This window comes from Odocoileus virginianus, chromosome 12 (assembly GCF_023699985.2).
Source record: "Odocoileus virginianus isolate 20LAN1187 ecotype Illinois chromosome 12, Ovbor_1.2, whole genome shotgun sequence".
Classification (NCBI taxonomy): Eukaryota; Metazoa; Chordata; class Mammalia; order Artiodactyla; family Cervidae; genus Odocoileus; species Odocoileus virginianus.
The window spans coordinates 37178418-37206233 of NC_069685.1; the positions used below are offsets into that span (position 1 = coordinate 37178418).

Below are 27816 nucleotides of genomic sequence, written 5' to 3' on the forward strand. Positions count from 1 at the left end.
TCATATGGTATTTGTCTTTCCCTGACTTACTTCACTTAGTGCGAAAAATCTCTAGGTTGATCCGTGTTGCCGCCGTATTTCATTCTTTTCAATGACTGAGTAATATGCTGTTTTTAGATTTTTTTGGTAATTATAAGACCCTTTCTGTGATCCATATATTTGAAGGCTCTATGTCATGATTTGCCAAATGATTGGCAAATACCGAGGGGCTACATCTTCTCTTTCAGTATCAAAGGTCGGATGCTGAAATCAATCCTGGGCTGTAATGCTTCGTCTCAGGAAACTAGATGAAAAGGAGAGCCTGTACTTCAGACATTTATCCTAAGGAGGAATTTAAGAAGAACCCATAGAAGCACACATATCATTCTAAATGACACTTAATTGCTTTTCTCCCCCTTAACTATAAATATTTATATTCCATGGCAAAAATACACTTGCTCTGAAAGGTAAGACGGGTTGGTTCCCGGCTGTTCTCTGGGGAAAACTTCACTCTCTGCTATCCCCCTGTCATTTTTCAGTGTTTCCAAAGGAAGCTGGGAGAGTCTCAGGAAAACAGCTTGAATTGTGTCTGACCGACTGGATGAGGGGTAGGAAAAAAGGAGCTGGGTGGAGGGAAGGGCTGATGGGAGAATTTCCCACAGGTAGATGTATCCAGGCAGGAGGAAGACTTCATCAAGACCAGAGATGAAGTGTGGCGTGATGCACTGGATTCAACGAAAGCCCGGGGTATTGAAGGAGTTTCCAGATACCCAGTGCCTCCCCTGATCCACCCAGTCCATAGTGTGCTCCTTGAGTAATCAGAAGAGGAATTCCCTGGCCGTCCAGCAGTTAGGACACAATGCTTTCACTGCTGAGGGCCCGGGTTCAATCCCTGGTCAGGGGACTAGGATTCCACCAGCATGACAAAAAAATCAGAAGAGCTTTCATCCCAGATTGTGTGGCCCTTTGGGGTCCAAGACAGTCTGTTGGCGGCCTTCCAAGGGAGCATCTTGTAGAGGAAGGAATCTTCTCCTTCCTGCTGTGTCAGAACCTGCGTCTGAGTGGCGGTAGAGAGAATGCTTCAGGAGGCTAATGTTGCTGGGGAGCAGAGATGAGCAGAACTTCACTCTGGGGGGGCCATTGTGGAGAAGCATACTTACCTACACAAAGATGAGTCTGCACAACAGCCACAGTAAAACTTAAAGCCTCTAGGAACGCAGAGGAGGAAGTATGGGCGTTTGAGGATCTCAGGAGATTTGTGCTGGTGGAAGGAGAAGAGGAGACGTTTGGAAGGGGATTGATTTTCTCAAAGTCAAAGGTGGGAGCAGTTCCCAGGTGGTCCAGTGGCTAAGACTTCAGGCTCCCATTGCATGGGGCCTGGGTTCGATCCCTGATGGGGGAACTAGATTCCATATGCTGCAACTAAAAGAATTCACATGCTGCAACTAAGACCCAATGCAGCCAAATATATATACATTTTCTTTCTTTCTCTCTTTAAAAGCAAAAGTGGAAGAGTATTAGCCAGGATCATTTAGGATGGAATGTTACTATCACAGGTTGAGAAGTTGCAGTCACACACAGAATAGTGTCTCCGTATGGGGGATTTTCACTTGTATTCAAAGTAACCATATTCATAGTTTTGAGAAATGTTTGTTTACTTTTATTAGAAATTCTTATATTTTGCTCTTTAAAAATTATTTTATTGAAGTATAGTTGATTTACAATGTTGTGTTAATTTCTCCTGTATAGCAAAGTGATTCAGTGATACCTATATATACGTTCTTTTTCTTATTCTTTTCCAGTGTGGTTTATCACAGGAGGCAAATATGTTTATTGAAGATCAAAATTAGATTTCATTTATTTGACTCAGAAGCAATTAACCAGATCTGGGACTCGACATTCTCTGTTAGGTACAGTGAGACCAGACTTTGATAGCAAACTTACTGGAATTCACCAACCTCACTAATAAATCAGGGATAAGTATTTTGTATCATAGAATTGTTGTGCAGTCAACAGTATCTGGCACATTTAGTAGCGTCTAGTGATATTTGTTCATTGCTCACTGAAAAGCCTTCACCAGAAAATTCAACTAGTGGCAGAAGGAAGACCACATGGACATTAGAGCAGAACTCCAAGGGCTTTTGACATCCACTGCACTATGCGTGAGAAAACAAGATGACAGGTTCTTGTATAAGCCCGAGCAGGGAGACGAACACCCTGCGCTGGGAGCCAGGAGGGTGAGTTTGTCCTAGTTCTGCTTCCAGCTCCCCCGCGCCTGGGTTGGCACCTCAGCTGACCCCTCCCATGATCGGATTGCCCCAGTGGAAGCCAAGGGGCTCTGTCTCAGGAGTACTCAGGCCCTGTTTCACAATAACAATTCTCATATTTGTCAGACATCACCATATGGCTGATAAAGCACTGGTTTAATTATTTACTGTTTCTCGATGCAGACTATAGCAGTTAAGCGATAGCAATTCTAATGTTTTGTGGTTTTAATTTTGTTCAACAATGTTTTTCTATAAAAAACATGTGTGCTATAACCCCTAATTGTATTAACTACAACCATGGGAAGTTGGGTTGATTGGAAGGGCAGGAAATAAAATTGCTGGTGCCAACTTACCTGAATTCTAGCTGCATGAAGAGGAAGAAGAATACAGACCCTTTCATGAACTGGCCTTGAAAACCCAAATATAAAAAGAAAGGTTATGGTGGTCACACTTTATTGTTCTATTTACTTATTTTCATTGTTTATTTATTTTATTGAAGTATAGTTAATTTACAATGCTGTGTTAGTTTCAAGTAAATAGCAAAGTGATTCAGTTATGCATATATATATATATTATTTTTCAGAATTTCTTCCATTATAGGTTATTACATGATACTAAGTAAAGTTCCTTGCGCTATATAGTAGGTCCTTTTTGCTTACCTATTTTATATTTAATACTGTGTATATGTTAATCCTAAACTCTGAATTTTGGGCTTTCCTGGTGGCTTAGTGGTAAAGAATCTGACAGCCGATACATCAAACACGGGTTGGATCCCTGGGCTGGGAAGATCCCCTGGGGAAGGAAATGGCAACCCACTCCAGTATTTCTCCCATCTAAGTACTAACCGGGCCAGACCCTGCTTAGCTTTCGAGATCAAATGAGATTGGGCGCGTTCAGGGTGGAATGGCTGTAGATCCACTCCAGTGTTTCTTGTCTGGGAAATCCCTTGGACAGAGGAGCCTGATGAGCTACAGTTCATGGGATCACAAAAGAATCAGATACAACTTAGTGGCTGAACAACAACAACCACAAAACTCCTCATTTATCTCCCCTCCACCCCTGCTATCCTCTTTGGTTTGTTTTCTTTGTCTATAAGTCTGTTTCTGCTTTGTAAATAAGTTCATTTGTATCATTTTTTAAGATTCCACATATAAGTGATATCATATGATATTTGTCTTTTTCTGTCTGATTTATTTCACATTATATGATAATTTCAGTGTCCATGATGGTCACACTTTAAATGTATATTCATCATGTGTATTTCTAAGGGAAAACTGGGGAGAGGCCAATGTAAGGGGGAGGTGATGAGACTAATATTGCAGCGAATATTTACTGCACATATACTAGACGTTCGGTACCAGAACAAGCATTTTATATACATTATGCTCTTTGCCCTAAAACAGGCACCATTATTCTCATTTTACAGAAAATCAGCTTGCCAATGACACATGGAAGATTGCTGGCATTTGAGGCCAGGTGTGTGACTCCTTTGTGTGAGTTTCCCAGATTGTTGCCTAAAAACGGGAATGTAAGCAAAAGACCTAAAAATATTTGGCACTTAATGGTATAAAGAAAGATTCACCAGTGCAGGGGTGGCCAAGCTCCCCAGTCTGCAAAATGTACTTAGTAATAGGATATTTCAGCATTAGTATGTAATTTTAGCAAGTTCTGACCTATATTCACCTGGAGGGAAGTTCCATTGCTGTATTATGGGAATTTCTAGTTTGTGTCACTTTCTGTCATTAAATGTATAGCCTGATGCCTTCCCAAATGCTGGACCAGGCGTTTTTGCAGGGTTCAGCACTGGTGTCCACAGCTGTACCGTGAAATGGTTTTCAATTCTCAAGTAGCTGTTACATTAGCAAAGTAAGACAATAGCCAACATTTCATTTGTGCTGACCAGTAAACCCTGAGCGTCATCAGAGGAGGCTGCTGCTGATTAATAAACAATAGGGATTTTCTCTAATAGAAGTGCATCTGGTAGCTGTGGGAAATCGTCTTTAATCCCCTGTAATGAGTTTAGAGGCTGTCAGAACATTTGATGACAATGTGGGCTTTATTTTAGCTGCTCAGTTAGCCTGCTATGTCCACACTGAGTTAACACCGTCATTCTACTTACTGGCCTTGGTTTTCTCTCTTTCTCTTGATTTCTCCACTTTATTTTGTGGTCCTACTACTCACCGTCACTGAGGCTGGAGAACCTGGGTCCTCCCGACTCCTTACAACCTTGACTCAGCACCTTTCCCGAATGCATCCCTTCTCCACCCGCTCTGTCACTTCTGCCTTAGCCTCACTTGCCAGGACCACTTCCAACCCTGCCTGCTGCTCCCTAAAGCTCAGTCTCCACCCAGCCTAGAATCTTCTGTTTAAACCCAAGACTGAGCAGTCTCTGTCCATTTGAACCTTCTGGGATCCCCACTGCATACAGAGTAGATTCTCCACTCCAGGCGGGCCTGGCAGAACCCCTTGCGGCCTCCTTACCTGTTACCCTCTGCGCCCTGCAGAGTTCTCTGGGCTGTGTCTCCCCTCTGGGCCATTTGCTCAAACAGTCTGCTTTGTCCAGAACTCTCTCTCCACCTGCCCCATCCCTTGCCTCCTTTCCTTGCCCAGATCCTCATCTTTCTTTGACACAGTTCAGATGTGAGCCTCACCCTCTGCCCCAGGAATGGTAGGTGACCCTCCCCTTTATTCCAGTGTCTCTGGGAACAAACTAGGGACTCAATGTATGCTTGTCACCATCATTGTCCTTCTTCACTGTGATTCTGTGAGTATCTGTTGGTGTGTCTACTGTCCTTCTTTGGAATGTTAGCTCATTCTTATACAAGTAGAAAAAGCCCAATGCCTGATACTAAAAAATACACAAGAGCTATGACCAGAAGGGTTTTAGAAAACCATGCAAATAGCTCCTAAACATAGGAAAAGATGTTTGGTCTTGTTGATAAAATAAGAATGTCAATTACTATGTGACCATTTTTTATCTGTCATAAATCTAGAAGTTTGATAAAACACTCTGTGGGTAGTGTGTGGAAATAGGAATTCTCGAATATTGCTGGTTGGAAAACAAAATGTTTCAACCCTTATGAGGGGAGAAATTTGGCAATCCCAAGCTAACTTATATATGCTTTTACCCTCTGGTCTGGGAATCATACTTCCAGGAATCTACCCCAAAGATGTACTGCTAAATATGTAACAAAATATTTGCACAAACTCATACTTTATAATGGAGAAGGAAATGGCAACCCACTCCAGTATTCTTGTCTGGAAAATCCCATGGACAGAGGAACCTGGTGGGGTCGCAAAGAGTCAGACACGACTGAGCAACTGAGCGCATACTTTTTGACACGTTTTATAAGAGCAAGAGATTGGAAACAGCCCAGATAACCATTAATAGAGGTCTAGCTAAATAAAGGTAAGGTGGAAAAATGTGTTTGGTTTGCTACTCTTTTTCTAAGAAAAGGGAGGATATGATTATAAATCTGTTTTTTCTTTTAGTTTTTATAAGTTTTCCTTTAAGGAAAAAGAGGTATCAAGACGTAGATGGCAAGAATAAAAGCTAGACTTCTCTAAATATCCTTTATTTTAGGGATTTTGTCTTGGAACCATGTAAATATTTCATTTAATTATTAAATTTTTAATTATTTTTTCCTTTGCTTTTTAACGGAAATAAAGTTGATTTACAATATTGTGTTAAGTTTCTGATGTACAGCAAAGCGACTCAATCACTAACAAAATACAACAAATGAACCAAAATAAGTATTGAGTTGGTGAAATAGCCTCCCAGAGAAAAACTCATAACTCTCCTCTATTTTTCTTTCCCTCCAGCTTTTTGCCAGCAGAATTGCTGACCTTAAGCCCACAGCAGACTGTAAAGTTTGTAACAGTCTCTAAGGCAAAGTGGAAGCCTGAATTTCCAGGGAAGGTTAACCGGAGGTCATTGGACAAAAGTGTATTTTACTAAAGAATTACTTTTCCTCATTCAGGTTCCTCCTTCCCTTCTCTTTCACCATCATAAAAACCGAAAACCAGAGTGAGAAAGCTGAATGGGTGGGCTCCTCTCTTCCCCTAGGAGGTTTCAAACTTGATTGTCTTGGAAAGTGGTAGTTCCAAGGATACAAATAGGGAATTTTCAGAGAAAAGCTTTCAGCTGGTGTTAGATAGCCCTTGATTATAGTAACAAGAACTGGCTAACCTCAAGAAGAGTAGAAAAGCCTCTGCGACTGCAGAGGTTAAGAGTGCCATGCCAAACAGATCAAAGACTAGTAGCGAAAAAGACTGACTTGACTTGCCTGTTCTGCAGAAATAGAATAGCTTCTAGTTAAAGGATTGAGTTGTTAAAATGAAAAGCCCTCCTGTATAACACACTTGTGCATGTGCATCTGTTACTGAGACCAAGATGCTCCTACTCACTGCACAACAGGCTAATGAATCTAAGTCAAGGTGCTAGAGCAAGGAATAGTGATTTTATTCAGGAAGCCAGCAGACGGGGAAGATGGTGGACTCATGTCCCAAAGAACCATCTTAGTTGAGATAGAATTCAGGCTACTTTTATACTAAAGGGGAGAGGTTGTGACTGGTTGCAAACTTCTTGGTGCTAGAATCCTTTGTTCTTGCAATTGTCCAGGTATATCAGGTCCCAATGTTCCTATAAACCTCCAACAAGACAAATGTCATTCTCTGTTCTGAAACTTTTAATCTCTATATGGATGGAAGACTGTCACACTTTTAAAGATCAGAATCTTGAGAATGGGCTATATTTTAGGCGAGAGGCTACATTCTTTCACAAAGGTCAGAGCCTGCAAGACAGTACAGGCAACAGAACACAAGGGTTAGAGCTAAAGGAACAGATCCAATTTGGAGTCAGGTCTTTCTTTTCTGTTACACATCTATGCGGTCTGGTCATGCTCTGGTCATGCTCTTTGGAAGCTGGTGGTGGACAAGATGGTTATTTGAGATCTATACCTGTGGACAGAAAGAAGCTGAAGCAGGATTGGGCAGAGGAAGAAGCTGAACTGTGGTAAGGGCTCAACAAAGCCTTGGCTCACCGTGAAAAATGATCCCATGACAGGTGGAAACATATGACTTTATCCCCTCATCTCACTGAGTCTTCTGACCATGCTGCCCAGGGAGGGCTTGGCTTCTGACAGAGACCAGCTCCCCGCAACTAAAGCAGCCCCTTTAAAAATTTATTTATTTGTTTGTTTTTGGCTGTGCTGGGTCTTCGTTGCTGTGCAGGATTTTCTCTAGTTGTGGTGTGTGGGCTTCTCATTGCACTGACTTCAATAGTTGTAGCACATGGGCTGAGAAGTTGCAGCAGCTCCTGGGCTATGGAGCACTGGCTCAACAGTTGTGGCACATGAGCTTAATTGCTGCGCAGCTTGTGGGATCTTCCCGGATTAGGGATCGAACCCATGTCTCCTACATTGGCAGGTACATTCTTTATCACTGAGCCACCGGGGAAGCCCTAAAGGATACACTTGAAGGGAGACCTGGGGGCACATCCCTTTGCTAGCCGACTAGCAACCCTCTCTATAGTTCACATAGAGTGTTCTTAGCGTAATTTCTCTCAAACAAAAGGCATTACATTTTCAGTAAAGAATACATGCTGTATATTTAAGATTGAATTCAAAATTGCCATTAGAGTTTATATTCCATGGATTATCAAATGGTCAATATTATATTTCCAGGAAGGCTAGAATTAGCTGGTGATTTATTCATCCCACAAACATTTCTTAAGTGTCTATTGGATAGTAGTCTCTGGAAATTGAAATATGAACAAAGACGCTTTTCCCCAGAACTGGGAGTTGGATTCTAGTAGGAAGCAGAGAAAATAGACAAATGAAGCAAAGTGGAAGGAGTTTAACAGGTAGGTATAAAAAAGATGCCATAGAAGTTAAAGGGACATGAAGGAACCAGTGGTCAGCTGTGCCTGCAGACCTTCTCCTGGGAGAGGAGACGTGGGCTCCACCTCACAGGGGACAAGAAATATACCCAGAGGAATGTTACAGGAAGAACAAATGAATGGGTAAAGGCTCAGAAGAATGAAAGAGCATCTTACATGATGGCAACCACAAGTAGACTATGTGACTGAGGCATAGATTGTGTTTAAGGAAGTACTGGAATATGGGGGAAATATATAAGCAATTATTTTATTCATTTATTAATATAGTTTTTATTTGTATTTTATCTAGCTAGGTTTCCTCAAAAGCTTTTAACCACAAGTTTGTGATTTTTTTGTTTGGTTTTGTGATAACACCCTTCTGCACATTTTTTGAGGCTGTTTTGAAAGATGGTGTTGATTGAGTCTGCCAGGTCATGGGTGCCATAAGGCTGCTCTATTTCTAGTACGCTAACAGGTCTGTTCTTGACTTGATGTTGACAGATAAGGGAATGAGATGTTTGGGCACCATTCCTGGGGATGCTGCGGCTGTGTGTCTATTCCTGGGGGCTGGAATACTGAACAGTGTCAGAAGGAACACTCTGCCTTCCTGTCATAATGAGTCCTTAGCAACCACCTAGTTCAGGTCACAGACAGGGAAAGGAGATATAGCAGTGTCTTTGCTCTTTCTGGTGCAGATAAATTGGACTGAGGAAGTTGGGAAAGAAAATCAGTAGCACAGCTCCAACCTTGGCCATGGCGTGTGTGACCTTTCGAAAACCAGTATCAGCCACAGTGGGGAAGCAGATGGTGTTCACAGGTAAAGGGCTTTTCTTTATCTTTCACAAGGAGACTGAAGCTTCCTTAATCGCTCACCTATATGATACTCAAATGATAATGGACTTGAGGAGGAAAGAACCACACACACTTATTCTACATGATTCTGCTGCTCTTATGCACTCAGCCTGGGCTGAGTTGCCTTGAATAGGTTTGTGATGTCCTGTTCTCACTAATTTAGGAATTTTTTCATATCATACTGTTTATGTTTTGTGTAACTGGGGCTGCTTTGATGTTAATACAAATTATAGTAGTGATCATATTTTCATTATTACTGATTTAAGTTTCTTGTATTTTTATAAATTTGACATATTTGATTGATAAAAATTTGAGCAAGATTTAAGCTTAGTAAAATGTCGGCTGGCATTTTGTCCCTTCAACTTGCTTTAAATGATTTGGATGGTATGTCTGTGTGGAATTATGTATATGTATAATGGAATCACTTTGCTGTGTACCTCAAACTAATGAAACATTGTAAATAAACTATACTTCAGTTTTTTAAATGTAGTTAAATAGACTATGACTAATTGTGATTTGTGCAAGAAATGTCACAATTTTATCTTATTTCCTTTATGTTTTAAAATTACAAGCCTATTTTTAAGCATATCCCTTGCTTATCTGTAAATTCTCACTGCAATCATGAGAAGCTTGGCTCCTACTCTTTGCCACCCATTTATTTAACTGTTTAATTTCCACGGGGTCTCCCGCATTGCAGGCAGATTCTTTACCATCTAAGCCACTGGAGAAGCCATATGTATGTGTATACAAGTATCAGAATTGCTAACCAGTACTTCAGGAGAAGAAACTTGGTCAGCTAGAGTACAATGTTCCTTACCTTCCTTTTGCCTTTGGGCTCAGGGCTCTGCTCATTTCCAAAGTTACTTAAGGTCAAAGTTACCAAAGGTCAGCTCCTTTCACCCACTCCCTCCAGTGAGACTAGTTTATATACTTGTAATACAGTTATTCTCCTGTCACTGTCTAGATTCTATTCTAAAATCCTCCAGACTCCTAAATGATTTTTTAAATTTGCGTACACCAAGCTTTGCTCTCTGTGCTAAGTCTTCAGGTTTTGACAACTTCGTAAGGTCACGTACCCATCATGACAGTACTTTTCAACCCTTTAATTGTCCCTGTGCTTCACCTACACATCCCCCCTTTTCCCTCACTGAGTTCCTGGCAGCCACTGATTCTTTTTCTCTCTCTAAAGTTTTGCCTTTTCCTGGATATCATAGAGCTGGAATCATACAGTGGGTAGCCTTTTTAGATTGGCTTCATTTACTTGTCAATGTGCATTGAAATTTCCTCCATGTCTTTTCATGGCTGGAGTGTTCACTTATTTTTATAACTGAATAGCCTTCCATTGTAGGGTTGTATCACAATTTTTTGACCTAATCATCTTGGCAATTCTGGAAGAAAAAAAAAAACTTCTATGAGACTTTTGCATGGATATGTTTTCAGATCAATTTGGTACATACTCAGCAGTGTGATTGCTGGATCATATGGTGAGACTCTGTTTAGCTTTGTAAGAAACTGCCAAGTTGAAATAAGTCAGAAAGAGAAAAACAAATATCGTATCTTAATGCATATGAGTAGAATCTGGAAAGATGGTACAGATGAGCTGTTGGCAGGGCGGGAATAGAGATGCACACAGAGAAGACAATGTGTAGGCACAGGGCAGGAAGGGGGAAGTGAGACGAACTGGGAGAGAAAGATTGACACATATACACTACCATGTGTAAAAACTAACTAACTAGCGGGAAGCTCTGAATAGAGCAGGGAACTCAGCTCTGTGCTCTGAGATGACCTAGAGGGTGGGGTGTGCGTTAGTGGGAGGGAGGGTCAGGAGGGAGGGGATATATGTTTCCATGTGGCTGATTCACTGCCTTGAGCAGCAGAAACCACCACAATATTGTAAAGCAACTATACTCCAACAACAGTAACAAATCAGAAAAGCAACTGCCAAATGGTCTTGCATAGCAGCTGTACCGTTTTGCGATCTCGCTTGCAATTAAGTGAGAGTCCCTGTTACTTGGCACCCATGTCAGCGTTTGGTTATCTTTCTGTTCTCACCTTTAGCCATTCTTACCAGATGTAGTTACGTCTCACTGCTGTTTTAATTCATAATTCCATAATGGCCAATGATCATATACTTATTTGCCATCTGAATATTTTCTTTGATGTGATGTCTGTTCATAATGTTTGCCTATTATAAAATAATTGTTTATTTTCTTACTGTTGAGTTTGAACAGTTCTGCATGTATTTTAGAGACAAGTCTTTTATCAGATAAATGTTCTGCAAATATTTTCTCCTGGTTTGTGGCTTGTCTTTTCATTTTCTTAACATAGTCTTTGATAGAGCAGAGCACAAGTTTTAGTTTTAATAAACAACTTCAATATTTAATTTAATAAACCACTTTAATATTTAACATCTTTAATTTAGTTTTAATTGATTTTTCTTTCATGATGCTTTTGATATTATATCTAAAAATGCATCACCACATCCAGAGTCTCCTAGATTTTTGTCCTTATTTTCTTCTAAAATTTTTTCCTATTTTATGTTTTCATTTGTCTATAATTCATTTCACAGTGATTTTTGTGTCTTTTAAACTTTTCATTTCCATCAGCCAATTGATTTCCTTTTCTCCTTAAGCCAGCCTGGGTTGGGTTTTCTGTCACTTGCAACCATGAATTTCTTATAATCTATGTCAGTGTATACTTGGTTTCATGTATTTACATAGCTCAAATTCTTATCACTTTTGATAGGCTTCAGGTTTTACATTATGTTGATGCATAATAATTCACTTCATGTTCTCCTATATTTTATATTTAAATTCCAAATTACCTCTGTTATAATTAAGGCTGCATGAATACTTTTGGGTATTTTTCCTTCTCTGTTATTTTCTCATGGTATATTAACAGTGAGTGGAATTAGGTGGTGAAAGATACAAACTTATTGAGGCCAGAGACTTCAGAGAATTGTATAAAATATTATGAACAATATATTTGTATTTAAAGTCTGCAAATAGTTTTAAAAATTCACTGTTATTTATTTTTGATAATGGGGAGTTTTTTATCAATCTATTTGACTATAACATTTAAAATTTTTGTTATGAATATTTTAGAACATATCCCACTTACCTGCCACTCATATTCAACAATTTATCAAAAACTTCCCACATTTGATCCTGTAGTTTTTTTTTTAATTTGCTAAAATATTTTAAAGTGAATTTCAGACATTCTATTATATCCTTCATATTTCACAAGCATGCATGCTAAGTTGCTCAGTCGTGTCTGACTCTTTGAGACCCCATGGACAGGCTTCTCTGTCTATGGGATTTTCCAGGCAAGAATACTGGAGTGAGTGGCCATTTCCTTCTCCAGGGGATCTTCCCGACCCAGGGATAGAACTTGAGTCTCCTATCCCTCCTGCATTGGCAGGGGGATTCTTTACCACTGAGCCACATGGGAAGCCCCACATATTTCACTGTGCATCACTCCCCCTCCCAAATGAACATATTCTTACATAACCACATTGTCATTATCACATCTGGCAAAATATAAAACTGTTCTCTAACAACATGTAATTACTAGTCCATGGTAATATTTCCCTCATTGCCTTTAAAATGCATTTTTACAGTTGTTTGCAAAAATATGGATCTGAATTAGGTCCACACATTGCATTTGGTTGTGTTCTTTCCTTTGATGTCCTATAAGCTGGTACAGGTGGAAGCAGTGACAGACTTTCTCTTCTTGGGCTCCAGAATCACTGTGGATGGTGACTGCAGCCATAAAATTAGAAGATGGTTGCTTTTTGGAAGAAAGGCTATGACAAACCTAGATAGCATATTGAAAAGCAAAGACAGGTCCATATAGTCAAAGCTATGGTCTTTCCAGTAGTCTTGTATGGATGTGAGAGTTGGACCATAATGAAAGCTGAATGCTGAGGAATTGATGTTTTCAAACTGTGATGCTGGATAAGAATCTTGAGAGTCCCTTGAATAGCAAGCAGATCAAACCAGTCAATCCTAAGGGAAATCAACCCTGAATACTCACTCATTGGAAGGATTGATGCTGAAGCTGAAGCTCCAGTACTTTGGCCACCTGATCTGAAGAGCCGATTCATTGGAAAAGACCCTGATGCTGGGAAAGATTGAAGGCAAAAGGAGAAGAGGGCAGCCAAGGATGAGATGGTTTGATGGCATCACCAATTCAATGGACATGAACTTGGGTGAACTCTGGGAGAAGGTGAAGGACAGAGAGGCCTGGGTATGCTGCAATTCAGACATGACTTGGCGACTGAACAACAGCAACAATAAGCTGGTATAGTCTTCTTTCTTTTCCTGTTGCAAAGACTGGGTCGGTCATCCAGAAGAAATACCCAACATTCTGAATTTGCCTGGTGTCATGTCATTTAATGTGTTCCTCTGTCCTCTGTGTTTTCCAAAATTGGAATCCGGCTCTTGAGGTCCAACTCTTTGGGCAAGCTTGTTGCTTGAATGCTGCTGTGGTCAACACATCATACACAGAGCAGACATTACAATTTCAATTTCTCCAAGACCCATCACTTAGGACCTTTCTAAGTTGTTGGGACTTAGTTCTCTTCTTTCTGAATTTGGAACTGATCTCAATGAGAAGCTCATGTTCTTGTAAAGATATTGGTGTAAGTGGGTACGAACTCTGGTTAGGCAAATAAAAAGTTGATGTGCTGCATACTCTATATCAAATATTGTATAGTTGCAATAAAAACATGTAAAATATTTTGTCACTATTAATAATTAATGAAAAAGCAATCAAATAACATGAGAAATCATTTTAAAATTTATGCTGAATTCTGATAATGTGAGGAAAAACTAAGTGGATTATCAGAGGATGAGACAATAGCTGAGAAGTTTTGCAGAAATTTTGAGGATGATTTCAGAGCACTTTTAAGAGGTTTATATAGTTTTTACTAAAGCCTAATTTAATCTAGATAGCATATTAAAAAGCAGAGACATTACTTTGCCAACAAAGGTCTGTCTAGCCAATGCTATGATTTTTCCAGTGGTCACGTATGGATGTGAGGGTTGGACTGCGAAAAAAGCTGAGCGCTGAAGAATTGATGCTTTTGAACTGTGGTGTTGGAGAAGACTCCTGAGAGTCCCTTGGACTGCAAGGAGATCCAACCAGTCCATCCTAAAGGAGATCAGTCTTGGGTGTTCATTGGAAGGACTGATGCTGAAGCTGAAACTCCAATACTTTGGCCACCTCATGCAAAGAGTTGACTTATTGGAAAAGCCCCTGATGCTGGGAGGGATTGGGGGCAGGAGGAGAAGGGGATGACAGAGGATGAGATGGCTGGATGGCATCACTGACTCGTTGGACATGAGTTTGGATAAACTCTGGGAGCTGGTTATAGACAGGGAGGCCTGGTGTGCTGCGATTCATGGGGTCGCAGAGAGTTGGACACGACTGAGCGACTGAACTGAACTGAATTTAATTTGGGGGCTTCCCTAGTGGCTCCGATGATAAAGAATCTGCCTGCAATGCAGGAGACCCAGGTTTGATCCCTGGGTCACGAAGATCACACGAAGAAGGGAGTGGCAACCCATTCCAGTATTCTCGCTTGGAGAATTCCCTGAACAGAGGAGCCCTGCAGGCTATAGTCCATGGGATGGCAAAGAGTCAGACACACTACACGACTAACACTTTCACTTTCAATTTAATTTTAAAATCAAATTTTCCCTTTTTGCTGTAACACTCCTCATATTTATTGATAGCTATGATTGTTTTAATTTCAATCTCTTTCATCTCCAGTGAGACTCCATTATTCTGTGAGATGATTCATGTGCATTTACTTAGTGTACTGCCACTAACGAACTAATTTGCTGACTCATTACATTTTCTTTTTTGGCCCAATTTTAATATTTTTCCCTTTAAAAAATATTTTTGATTCTAAATTTTTATCATATATATTTGAAATTGAATGTAACAAATAGAAATTGAATCCTCTTTGAATACTGAAAAGTTGGCCATGAGCTTCGGAGGATACAAAAATGAACAAAAATAAGATGTTTTTTTGTCTTCTAGATACGTATAATCTGCTGTTCTTGTTAGAACATCATAGGTTGTCCCATTCTCCTCTTTAATCTAAATATTCACCACAGATGTCCTGAGAATGTAGTGTGACATAAAATGGAGACAGAAACCCAATTCCAAAGGCCTTGAGGAGTCACATAGACGAGGTGGGGATGGAAGACCATTACCTCGTGGGATGCTTCACAAACTGCTTCCTGTGCTTTTTTAGGTTTTGTGTCCTACTCCTTTCTTTTGACTGGCATAATTAGAGAATAAATTGCCTCCTATATGATAGATGGATCTTAGATTTTATTTATTCTGCAACTAATAAAAGGATAGAGATTCTTGTGGAAAAAAGTGTCAGGAGGTCCAACTTTTAAAACTTTTTTTAAAAGTTGATATGAAACATATACTTGAGTAAATACATTCACCTAGTGTCCAGCTAGATAACATTTTACAAAGTGAACACACCAACGCACTTACTTGTTAGATAAAGAACATGAATATTTTCGCCATCCTAAAATGTTCCTTTATATTGTTTCCCAACCAATTCCCCCAAAGTCAAACATCGTTTTTATGTTTAGAATCCATATGTTTTTGATAAATGTGAGTTTAATTTGATGGGGAGTACTTTTACTGTCTGTATTTTTGAAACATTTTATTTGCCGGTTTATTCTTTCATGTAAGTTTTATTATCAATTTGCTAAGTTTTATTACACAGTGAAGAGATTTTATAGTTAGTGTTATTTTGGCATTAAAATGGCCTTACTATGAAAACTAATATCATAAACAAAATTCTGAAGTGATTTTAAAGTATGTTAGAGCATGGTTATGTATTTTTACATCTGTTTGCAAACAAATGATACTATTTGTTTACTCAATTCCAGGTCCCATGCTGCTTTGATGTTATAAAATTACATTTTAAAAGGTACATTTTTTATTAAGATTTTTAAAATAAGTTTCTACTCGGTCCAAATTGAGAGACTGATGGAATAATTCCTATGGAATATTAAATTAAAAAGGCCCCATAAAAGATAATCTAATTTAACCTATCATTTTTCAGATGAGAATACTGAGGTTCAGAGAACTCAATCACCTGCTCAAGGTCACATAGTCTTGATCAGAAGGATGACAACCTAGGCCTGCTTCTTGTTTGTATGATGAATGATGTACGTTATATCCAGGAGGGTGCGTGCATGCTCAGTTGTGTCTGATTCTTTGTGATCCCATGGACTGTAGTCCACCAGGCTCCTCCATTTGTGGAATTTCCCAGGCAAGAATACTGGATTGAGTTGGCATTCCCGTCTCCGAGAGATCTTCCTGACCCAGGGGTCGAACCCATGTCTCTTGCATCTCCTGCATTGGCAGGTGGATTCTTTACCACTGAGCCACCTGGGAAGCCCAAGTTATTCCAGATTACTAAGTAAATATATTAATGTATTTATTCGGCCATCAGAGATCTACTAGAAAATCTGTACATGTAAACCAGGAATATTGCAGAATTCCACCATGGTACTTTTGTTAGAAATACATTAGAATTGGAAATACTCTCTAGGAAATGGCCAAAAAACATGATGAATGAAGCTATAAGTGGTGAAAGAAGTACATAAATGTGTATGTGATTTTTGAAAAGCTCGCTCCATTAGCCTGGGTTTCAGACCCATTTATTCATCTAGCTTTTTGCCCTGTGAAACTGTCACACTCATAGTTATGTCTCAAATGCAGTTGTTTTAAAAATAGAAAATGACTTCATACAAAACTGCCAGTGGTTTCCTATTAGAAGAAAGAACCAAACAGTCGTCCTGGAAATTCAACTTAAGTCTCATCATTGTAATTCAGGAAGCAAACATGTCACATTGTAAAAAACTAATTCATGATAAAGCTTACACATTTTAATGGGCCTGACACATTTTGTTGGCTAATCTGCATTTTATTCTGTAATTGTAGCATGTGATTTGCCTGAATCAAAATTTATCTACAAGTGACAGCAGTTTCAAATAAATCCTACCTTAAATAATTGGCCAGGTGAATCATCACCGATGTGACTTCCAGAAAAAAAAAAATCAGTTGCTGGCATCACTCTGAAAAACATCTAAACCAAGCCCTTAGAAGAAGACTTCTAAGGACAAGCTTTGTCTCATACTCTAGTTTTTTGTTTTGTTTTTTAGACAATATACAACTTTATGGTATGAACTAAAGGAGAAGAGCTGATTTGCCTTTCTGGGCTTCGACTTAATTTTCCAAGGTTGATACTCTCTTAGGTTACATTAATATCACTATGGAGAAATGTGCTCAGGATTAAGTAAAAAATGTTTTGTGTTTTGGAGACAGGCTTTGAAAAAAGTAACTATTTTGTCAAAGATTAGTGGCTGGTTCACTGTGCCACCTGCTAAGAAATCAACATGAGGAGCTCCTTTCAAGAAGCAGAGCTGTCAATGGAGCTGTCATGTCCTCGCTCCTCCTAACCTTTTTTCTTTCATTCTTTTTATTGGAGTATAATTGATTTATAATGGTGCATTAGTTTCAGTTGTAGAGCAAAGGGATTGAGTTATACATACATATACCTTCCTTTTCAGATTCTTTTCCCATATAGGTTATTACAGAATATTGCGTATAGCTCCCTGAGCTATACAGTAGGTCATTATAGGTTATCTATTTTATATATATTGTTGTTTAGTCACTAAGTTGTGTCCGACTCTTGTGTAACTCCATGGACTGTAGCCTGCCAGGCTTCTCTGTCCATGGGATTTCCAGTGCAAGAATACTGGAATAGGTTCCCATTTCCTTCTCCTGAGTATCTTCTCAACCCGGAGATCAAACCCATGTCTCCTGCATTGGCAGGTGGATTCTTTACCACTGAGCCACCAGGGAAGCCTATTTTATATATAGGCATGTATATATGTTAATCCTAACCTCCTAATTTATCCCTTCCTCCACTCCTCTCACCTTTGGTAACCATATTTGCTTTCTACATCGGTGAGTCTGTTTTGTAAATAACGTCATTTGTATAATTTTTTTAGATTTCACATATAAGTGATAGCATATGATTTGCCTTTGACTTGCTTCACTTAGTACAGTAATCTCTAGATCCATTCATGTTGCTGCAAATGGCATTATTTCATTCTTCTTATGGCTGAGTAGTATTTCATTGTAAATATGTACCACGTCTTCTTTGTCTATTCCTCTATTGATGGACATTTAGGATGTTTCCATGTCTTGGCTATTGTAAATAGTGCTGCAATGAGCACTGGGGTGCAAGTACTTTTTGAATTAGAGGTTCTATCGTTTCCAGACATATTCCCAGGAGTGGTATTGCTGGATCATATGGTAGCTCTATTTTTAGTTTTTTAAGGAAACTCCATACTGTTCTCCATAGTGGCCGTACCGATTTACATTCCCTCCGACAGTATAGGAGGGTGCCCTTCTCTCCACACTCTTGTCATCTTTTATTGTTTGTAAATATTTTGATGATGGCCATAGATTTGATTTGCATTTCTCTAATAATTAGTGTTGTTGAGCATCTATTCATATGCTTGTTGGCCGTCTGTGTATCTTCTTCAGAGAAATGTCTATTTAGGTCTTCTGTCCATTCTTTGATTGGGTTCTTTATTTTATTTTTTGATATTGAGCTATGTGAACAGTTTGTATACTGTTGGTTGCATCATTTGCAAATTCTCTCTCACCGTCCTTACATTGTCTTTTCTTCTTAACTCTTCTGCCCACAGTCTTCTCGTCTGTAATTTGAGGCTAGTAGTAACTATTTCAGGTCAGGAAGTCCCCTGGAGAAGGGATGGGCTACCCACTCCAGTATTCCTGGGCTTCTCTGGAGGCTGAGACAGTAAAGAATCTGCCTGCAATGCGGGAAACCTGAGTTCTATCCCTGGGTTGGGAAGACCCCCTGGAGGAGGGCATGGCAACCCACTCCACTATCCTTGCCCAGAGAATCCCCATCTACAGAGGAGTCTGGTGGGCTACAGGCCATAGGGTCACACAGAGTCTGACATGACTGAGCAGCTAAACTCAGCACAGTATCTATTTCATGACATACTCTATGATGATTTAATGAAATGAGAATGCCTGAAATAATAAGAATTCAATAACTTTTTGGACTTAAAAAATAATGTATGCTATTCATTTTCTTCAGAAGATCTTGGAGAGGACTCAAAAATCATCTTAGAATCCTATTTTTTACGCTAAATCAGCCAAGTACACATTATTTCTTAAAGTCTTAAGCCATAAGTGAATTTTTAATGGGCACAGAGAGAAAAAAATCCAAGAATATCTAAACTCATGGTTTTTAAACTTCAATGTGCATTGTGAATCACCTGGGAAGCCTTGTTAAAATGTACATTTCTGATTCCAGGCTTGAGAGCCTGCATTTCTACTAAGCTCTCAGGAGACGCCCAAGCTGCTGATCACGGGACCACACCTTGAGCAGCGAGGACCTGAACTCTTCTGCCCCCTCCAGTCACTGTTGTGACCTTGGACTGGGTGTTTATCTCTCTGTGCCTCGTTTACATCATCTGTAAAACAGCAATATTAGTATCTACTTCATAGGGCTGCTAGGAGTTTTAAGTGAGTTAATGTACACAGAGTACTTAACCACTGTCCGTATAATAATCCGTATAATAATACTTAGAGCTCACGCACACATACATTTTTAAGCTGCTAACTATTGACCTTTTGTATCTTCCTATAAACCTGATCTAAATAATACCAGGAAAGCAAGTTGCATTACAACAATGTTGTGGGAGAATGGCAGGTTTTTAAAAAATTAACTACTTAATTAATTTTACTGGAGTATCATTGATTTACAATGTTGCATAATATAGAATAGCAGATTTTGGAATTCTTCAGGTTTACCGCCTGAATTCCCGTCATCTTGGTTAGGAAAACGACCCATCATTTTGTGATCGGGAAGGATGGAAAGGTCGCCTTGGGGGCTCTCTTTGTCTGTCTCCCTTGAGTCTGGCTTCCCTCCCCTTTTTCCTCCTCTCCCGCTGTGGCAGATGCTAGCGATTTGTGCTTCTCAGCAGGTGATCAGGGGTGAAGTGCCTGCTATGTTACTAGCCCCAGTTGCTAGCAGTTATCTCAGAAAAGGTAGAACCTTTCACAGCTCCTACTAAAAGGCCCTTTTGACTACAGGTATCATGTTTTTTAGTGACTCATTTATTTATTTATTTAACTTATTTATATTTGGTTGCACTGGGTCTTCATTGCTTTGCTCAGGCTTTCTCCATGTGCGGCGAGCAGGGGCTTCTCTTCTTGGCAGTGCTGGGGCTTCTCATTGCAGTGGCCTCTCTTGTTGTGAAGTACAGGCTCTAGGTGTATGGGCTTAGTTGCTCCAAGGCTCGTGGAACCTTCTGGATCAGGGATCAAACCCATATCCCCTGCATTGGCATGCGGATTCTTATCCACTGTGCCGCCAGGAAAGTACCCACAGATATCATCTTTAACAAAATTACACCCCAGGGAAGAGTCCCAGACAGGTAGAAGGTTACCCACTCCTTTAAGAATAATGGTGCTTCTGGAGAAGGAAATGGCAAACCACTCCAGTGTTCTTGCCTGGAGAATCCCCCCAGACAGCGGAACTTGGCAGGCTGCAGTCCATGGGGTCGCAAAGAGTCAGACACGACTGAGGGACTGCACTTTCACTTTAAGAATAGCAGCGGTCTGAAAGTGACCTCGAACACTTACAGTGGTCAAATCATTTCTCTGAGGCAGCACTTTCTAAAATAAGGAAAGAATTTCTGGAAACTATAGAATTGCAGGCAAGGCAGTCATTTGAGAGGAGGAAGTTCTGTATCCGGGGTTGAGCTGCACAGACCTGGCAAGGAGCCCCAGCACCCCATTTCCAAGCCGGGGCTGAGCAGGACTGACCTTCCCTGATGAGGACTTGGGAGCCTGAGGAAAGCTTCTGGAGGAGGAAAAGTGGCTCGGGTTTATTTCCAAGCCTCATTCTTGTTGGTCAAGGGACCTGCCTGGGAATGGAGGTGCGGGGACCGGAGGCAGAGCCAGGAACCCCACGTGGGTCGGATGAGTGCAGCACCTCCCAGGTTTACTAGCCAACGATGAACACTCATTGGCACACAGTTGGGGGAGGTCGGGGGCCCCTGAGGAACAGGAGATGTGGTGAGCCTGGAAATGGGAGCCACATCCACTTTCCATGAGCAATAGTAAGACCTCCCTGCAGGGGACTCAGAACTAACCAGTTCCAGAGTTAGGGCACTTGTTCTTGTAATGTGATGTGTAGAAGAACCACTTGTCGAGACATTTATGAATGCAGAAAGCCCCAAATTCTGGGTTAGTTTTTCTGGGGAGTTGGAACCTGCCCTCGAACAAGCACATGGAGAGACTCTGACACAGGGGGTCATGTGACACTTTGTGGGACACATAGCCCCTTGGGCAGCAGGAACTATTCCTCCTCTGCCCCTGGAAGGTCACAGTTCCTCCAAGGCTGGAGGTCTAACTGGCCTCTAGTCAGAACAGAAGTCTTAGCTCACAACCTTTGGTTTTTGTCTTTTTTGAATTAAAAAATTTGTTTTAGCCCAATGTTCACTGTGGTGACTCAGCGGTAAAGAATCCACCTGCAATGCTAAAGATATGGTTCCCATCCCTGGGTGGGGAAGATCCCTTGGAGAAAGATATGGCAACCCACTCCAGTATTCTTGCCTGGAGAAATTCCATGGACAGAGGAGCCTGGTGGGCTACAGTCCATGGAGTCGCGAAAGTCAGACACGACTTACCAACTAAAAACAATAATGTTCACTGCAGTACTATTTACAATAGCTAGGGCACAGAAGCCCGAGAAGGCAATGGCGCCCCACTCCAGTCCTCTTGCCTGGAAAATCCCATGGACGGAGGAGCCTGGTGGGCTGCAGTCCATGGGGTCGCGAAGAGTCAGACACGACTGAGCGACTTCACTTTCACTCTTCACTTTCATGCATTGGAGAAGGAAATGGCAACCCACTCCAGTGTTCTTGCCTGGAGAATCCCAGGGACAGAGGAGCCTGGTGGGCTGCCGTCTATGGGGTCGCACAGAGTCGGACACGACTGAAGCAATTTAGCAGCAGCAGCAACAGCAGGACACAGAAGCAACCTAGATGTTCCATGTCCATCAATAGATGAATGAATAAAGAAGTTGTGGTACATATATATAATGGAATATTAGTCATGAAAAAGAATGAATTTGAGTCAGTGGTAGTGAGGTAGATGTAACTAAACCTCTCATACAGAGTGAAATAGGTCAGAAACAGAAAAACAAATATTGTATATTAACGCACATATATATGGAATCTGGAAAAATAGTACTGATGAACCTATTTGTAGGGCAGGAATAAAGATGCAGACATAGTGAACGGACTTGTGGACAGAGGGGGAAAGAAAGGGTGGGGTGAACTGAGAGAGTAGCATTGACATATATACACTATCATGTGTAAAATAGACAGCTAGTGGGAAGCTGATGTATGGCCTAGGGGGCTCAGTTCGGTGATCTGTGATGACCTAGAGGGGTGGGATTGGGGAGAGTGGGAGCAATATTCAAGAGGGAGGGGATATATGTATACATACAGCTGATTCATGCTGCTGTGCGGCAGAAATCACCAGAACATTGTAAGACAATTATCCTCTAATTAAATGTAAATTTAAAAAATTATAGTTAATTTGCAATGTTGTGTTGGTTTCAGGTGTATAGTAAAGTGAATCAGTTATACATATGCATGCATGCTAAGTTGCTTCAGTTTTGTCCGACTCTTTGCAACCCTTTGGACTGTAGCCCACCAGACTCCTCTGTCCATGAGATTCTCCAGGCAAGAATACCAGAGTGGGTTGTCATGTCCTCTTCCAGAGGATCTTCCCAACCCAGGGATCGAATCCAAGTCTCTTGCACTGGCAGGAGAATTCTTTACCAAATCACTTGGGAAGCCCCAGTTATATGTATCCATGTATCTATTCTCACACGCATATTTTTTAAATATAAAGGTTTCTAAGTGTAATTTAAAGGCTCAATTTTTTTTTAAGATGGGAACATTTATATAGTTCAAATTATTGTATGTTATTTCATTCTGTAAATGATGATATAAAATGAAATATGTCTTTCAGCCCAATGGATTATGGCCATGATAACAGGATAATTAGGAATCTAAGTAGTCAAAACATTCAAACAAAGCTATCTGATGTTAAGATTAGTGAATAAATGCTAATGGCAATCAGGTCAGCTAAATTGTTTATAGCAAGGAAACAATACCACCCACATCTCTTTCTTTTACAGATTTCCAGACTCTTTCAAACTTCAATTCACAAGCTAAGTAGCCACCTTCTTTTCACAATGTGGAAGCAGAAAAAAGTAGACATGCTAGTCAGGTGGGCTAAGTAAAGATGTTTAAAAGCACACGCCTCTGATTTGACAATCCTCAGAACTGACATGGTAGATCTCATTCATTTCCTTTCCTGGGGATTGTGCAGCCACTTAGGACATGGGTCCCACCACTGGACCATACTCCCTCTGGGGACCTCCTAGAGGGCGAGTGGATGCCTGGATTCACACTGCTCACACACATGCTTTCACAGTGGAAATGACCTGAGGACTGTCAAATCCTCTTGTTTGCAGGGATTAAAAAATAAGGTTTTCAGTTCCAGGTCACAGGGATTTTTTTTTTCTCAATTCCAATGTCTTAGACTTCCTTGAGGGGCTTCCCAGATGGTGCCAATGGTAAAGAATCCTGCCAGTGCAGGAGACCTAAGAGATGCGGGTTTGATGCCTGAGTCTGGAAGATACCCTGAAGGAGGGCCTGGCAACCCACTCCAGTATTCTTGTCTGTAGAATCCCATTGACAGAGAAGCCCAGTAGGCTACCTCCATAGTCACAGAGTCGGACGCGACTGAAGCGACTTAGCACGCATGCACAGACCTCCTTGAAATGACCCCCCTACCCCCACCCAAGTTATAGCTTATCACTGACCTTGGATCATACTTACTCAGAACAGACTGAATGAGAACTTGCAGTAAATCCCCAACCCTGTCGTAGGGGAAGTGTTGTGGAAAGACCATCTGATTGTATGGATTTCTGACATGAGGACTATAAAGTAGGAAGTTATTTACACTGCGTTATATATTGGTCAAGAATCCCATCAATCACTGTTAAATAAACAGTTCCCACTGCAACTCCCACGCCAACTAGAGGGCTTGGAGGAAGCAGCTTTTCCACAATCAATGCAGGAGATTGAAATCCTCTGCCTCTGTGATTTGGGGTTTGAGCACCTTTATTTGGCTTTCTTCAACTTAAGTCATGCGGCCTTGGAGGATGGCTTTGGAAGATTCAGCCATGATATTAAGCTGGACTATCTCTCAAAAATGATCTCCAAATTTGGGTGGGAATCTGTCTAGTCATTTTTGTCTGATGATATAACAGACAAAAACTATATCTATAAACACTCACTTCATCACTGGGAATCACCTAAAAAAAAAAAGCAGGATGTCTTAGCTAAAATGTTTGGGAGTTGAAACAGACATTTGAGGCTGAGATTGTGGCCAAAGGCTGAGATTGTATGAAAAATTAGGACCATGTGTTTAAGTAGACAGTTCAGAGTTCGCAGTAAGTGGAATAGAGTAGGTGAAAGACAAATGGAATGGGAAAGACCCCCACCCTACCTGGCACAAAGGCAGAGGGTCTAAGCTCGGGAATACCTATTTTCTCACATCTTGACCAGATGCAATTGAGAAAATAAAAGTGACTTGAATATAAGGCGGCTCCAAAGACAACTTCTGCCATGATGGTTCTTCTTGTTGTCTGTTCATCCTAAGGCATCACAGACATGGGGCCTTCTATCAACTCCCACCTTCGTCTAATGACTGCTATATCTTATCCTCCCCATCTCGCTCATCTTCTCTTCTGTAGTTACAAAGAGATGGAGGAAGAATGAAGAACAAAACAAAAGTTGCACAGAGATCATCACAAACCTTAGCTGGTCTTTGTTTACATTTGTCAAAGTCCTACTGATTTAAGGAATCTTGACTAGAGCTTTGCACTTGAGCTCCATTACAGGCCTGACTTACGGTAGCCCCACCCCAGCCGGCAGATCCAACAGCCAGGTGACTGGCGTCCCCTCCTTGACATGTCCTCTGCACTCTGGCTTTGGTCTGTCCTCTGGTCCAGGCTGAGACCTTGTTCCAGCCATACGTGCCTAGTCTGAGGATGACCAGTGGCCCCAGTTTACCCTGGAGGAAGGGTTTCCTGGGACACTGGAAATTTCAGTGCTAAAACTGGATGAGTGGGTCACCCTAGCTCTGTCCCTGAGCTTCTGCCCCATCCTGGCCAGCCTGCTCAACCCAACACATTTACTTGTAGATGTGGATAGAAGTCATTATCCGAATTTTGCACAAAGCAGGGTGGGGAAGTGTTGGTGCTGTCAGGGCACCAAGCCAGAGTTCCTTCCTGTGTGGGCACTACTGCCTTCCTCCCTGGCGCTCAGAGGAAGATGAAGAGGACCAGGCTCTGCCACAGAGCTCAGTAGGTAGATGCACCCCCTGCTCTGAGGACATCTCGCTCAGTTCCAGACCTGTGTGTGCACTGGCCTCTGCCTCTGTCTCACCTGGGGCTGCTGTTTCTCTTAGCTAAAGACCACATGTTTTCCGTGTCTGTGGTCCTATTTCTGTTTTGTTAATAAGTTGAACTGAATCTTTTTTTTCAGATCCCACATATAAGTGGTATCATAAGATTTGTCTTTATCTGACTTCACTTAGTATGAAAATCTCAGGTCCATCCATGTTCCTGCATTATTTCATTCCTTATGACTAATATTCCATTTTATATATATGTACATATATATATATTGGCTTCCCTGATAGCTCAATTGGTAAAGAATCTGCCTGAGACCTCGGTCCGATTCCTGGGTCAGGAAGATCCACTGGAGAAGGGAAAGGCTACCCACTCCAGTATTCTGGCCTGGAAAATTCCATGGACTGTATAGTCCATGGGGTCAAAAAGAGTTGGACACGACTGAGCGAATTTCACTTCATATATATGTATACCACATTTTTCTTTATAGGGAACATGGGGAGAGGGATAAATTAGGAGGTTGGGATAACATGTACACGTGACTATATATAAACTGAATAACCAAGAAGGACATACTGTTTAGCACAGGGACCTACTAATCAATCTTTATACTCAATCTTTTATAATAATCTATAAGGGAAAAGAACCTGTAAAAGAATATATGTATGTATCTGAATTGCTGTGTTGTACACCTGAAACTAACATGATACTGTAAATCAACTGTACTTCAATAAAAAAATAAGTTTTTAAAAAGTTGTTTATGAAAATATAGGAAAAGAGGATTGTTAGACATGACACCAAAAGCACAACCCATGAGAGAAAACACTACTGTGTTGGACTTTGGAAATTTTAAAACTTTTACACTGCAAAGATACTGTTGAGAGAAAAACATAAAATAAAATAGACCACTTGTACCAGATCATCTAATGAGTTCATCATAAACACAAGCAGAAGATCCTGACTCTATCCTAAATTGTTTCCAGTGACCCAAGGTGGCCTCAAATTTTACAAAGGGGCAAGACCAACATTCTGGGCTATCACACTTGCTTGTTGTTCAATGGCTCAGTTTGTGTCTGACATTTTGTGACTCCATGGGCTGCAGCACACAAGGCTTCCCTGTCCTTCACCATCTCCAGGAGCATGTTCAAACTCATGTTCACTGAGTCGGTGATGCCATCCAACAGTCTCGTCCTCTGTAATCCTCTTCTCCTCCTGCCTTCAATCTTTCCCAGCATCAGTCTTTTCCAATGCGTTGGCTCTTCGCGTCAGGTGACCAAAGTATTGGAACTTAAGCTTCAGCATCAGTCCTTCCAATGAATATTCAAGATTGATTGCCTTTAGGATTGACTGGTTTGATCTCCTTGCAGTCCAAGGGACTCTCAAGCATGTTCCCCAGCACCACAGTTGAAAAGCATAAATTCTTTGGCGCTCAGCCTTCTTTGTGGTCCAGCTCTCACATCCATACATAACTACTGGAAAAACCATAGACACTTGCTTAGAGGCAAAAAATAATAAGGTCTTTTTAAAAAAAATAGTTTGGGCTTTTTTTCCCCCTTGCTCTCAATGATCAGTTGTCCGTGTATTTGACCAGTCTCTATCAGCAATAGGAATGTCCTACCTAACATTAGGGTTAGGTAAGTCATGTAAGGGTTTCCCTAGTGGCTGAGATGGTAACGAATCTGTCTTCAGTACAGGAGACCTGGGTTCAATCCCTGGGTTGGGAAGATCCCCTGGAGAAGGAAATGGCAACCCGCTCCAGTATTCTTGCCTGGAGAATTCCATGGACAGAGGAGCCTGGGCTATAGTCCATGGGGTCACAAGCAGTCACGCATGACTGAGGGGCTAACATTTTCACATTTTCAAGTCATAAAGTGCAAACAAGAAGGACAGCATAATCCATTAGCTATTCTGAGCTTGTCACAACCTAAACAAGCTGGGTTTGTGCCTTGTCACACTGGAACTACATTTCCCAGAACTTCCTTCTCCACAGTTTTAATCAGGAAGCTGTTTAGTGTGAGATCAGAAGACAGAAGAAAAGCCGTCGACAATATGTCTGGGCCACCAGGTGCTGCTGTGGCCACTGGTCTTGGCTCACCTTCCATGCCTCCTTCATTTTCACTGACTCCTGGGCCAGGTGGTGTTTAGCCTCCAATCTGGAGGCTTGGAGGCTGTGAGAGACCCACTGGGGTTCAGCTGATCCTTGTGGGTTCCAGTTTATCCTGTAACAGGAAAGCCTACTTTAAGTGGAG

The 27816-nt window shown here is 41.0% G+C and overlaps 1 protein-coding gene across 1 annotated transcript in view; it reads left to right on the top strand.

Moving 5' to 3' along the window:
- The first annotated feature begins 8754 nt into the window (after positions 1-8754).
- Positions 8755-27816, top strand: part of SPMIP2 (sperm microtubule inner protein 2) — a 123181-nt gene continuing 104119 nt past the window's right edge. The window contains exon 1 of the mRNA XM_020901446.2: positions 8755-8941. Within this exon, the coding sequence (XP_020757105.2) occupies positions 8878-8941 (64 nt within the window). The 5' untranslated portion in view covers positions 8755-8877. The remainder of the gene's footprint in view (positions 8942-27816) is intronic.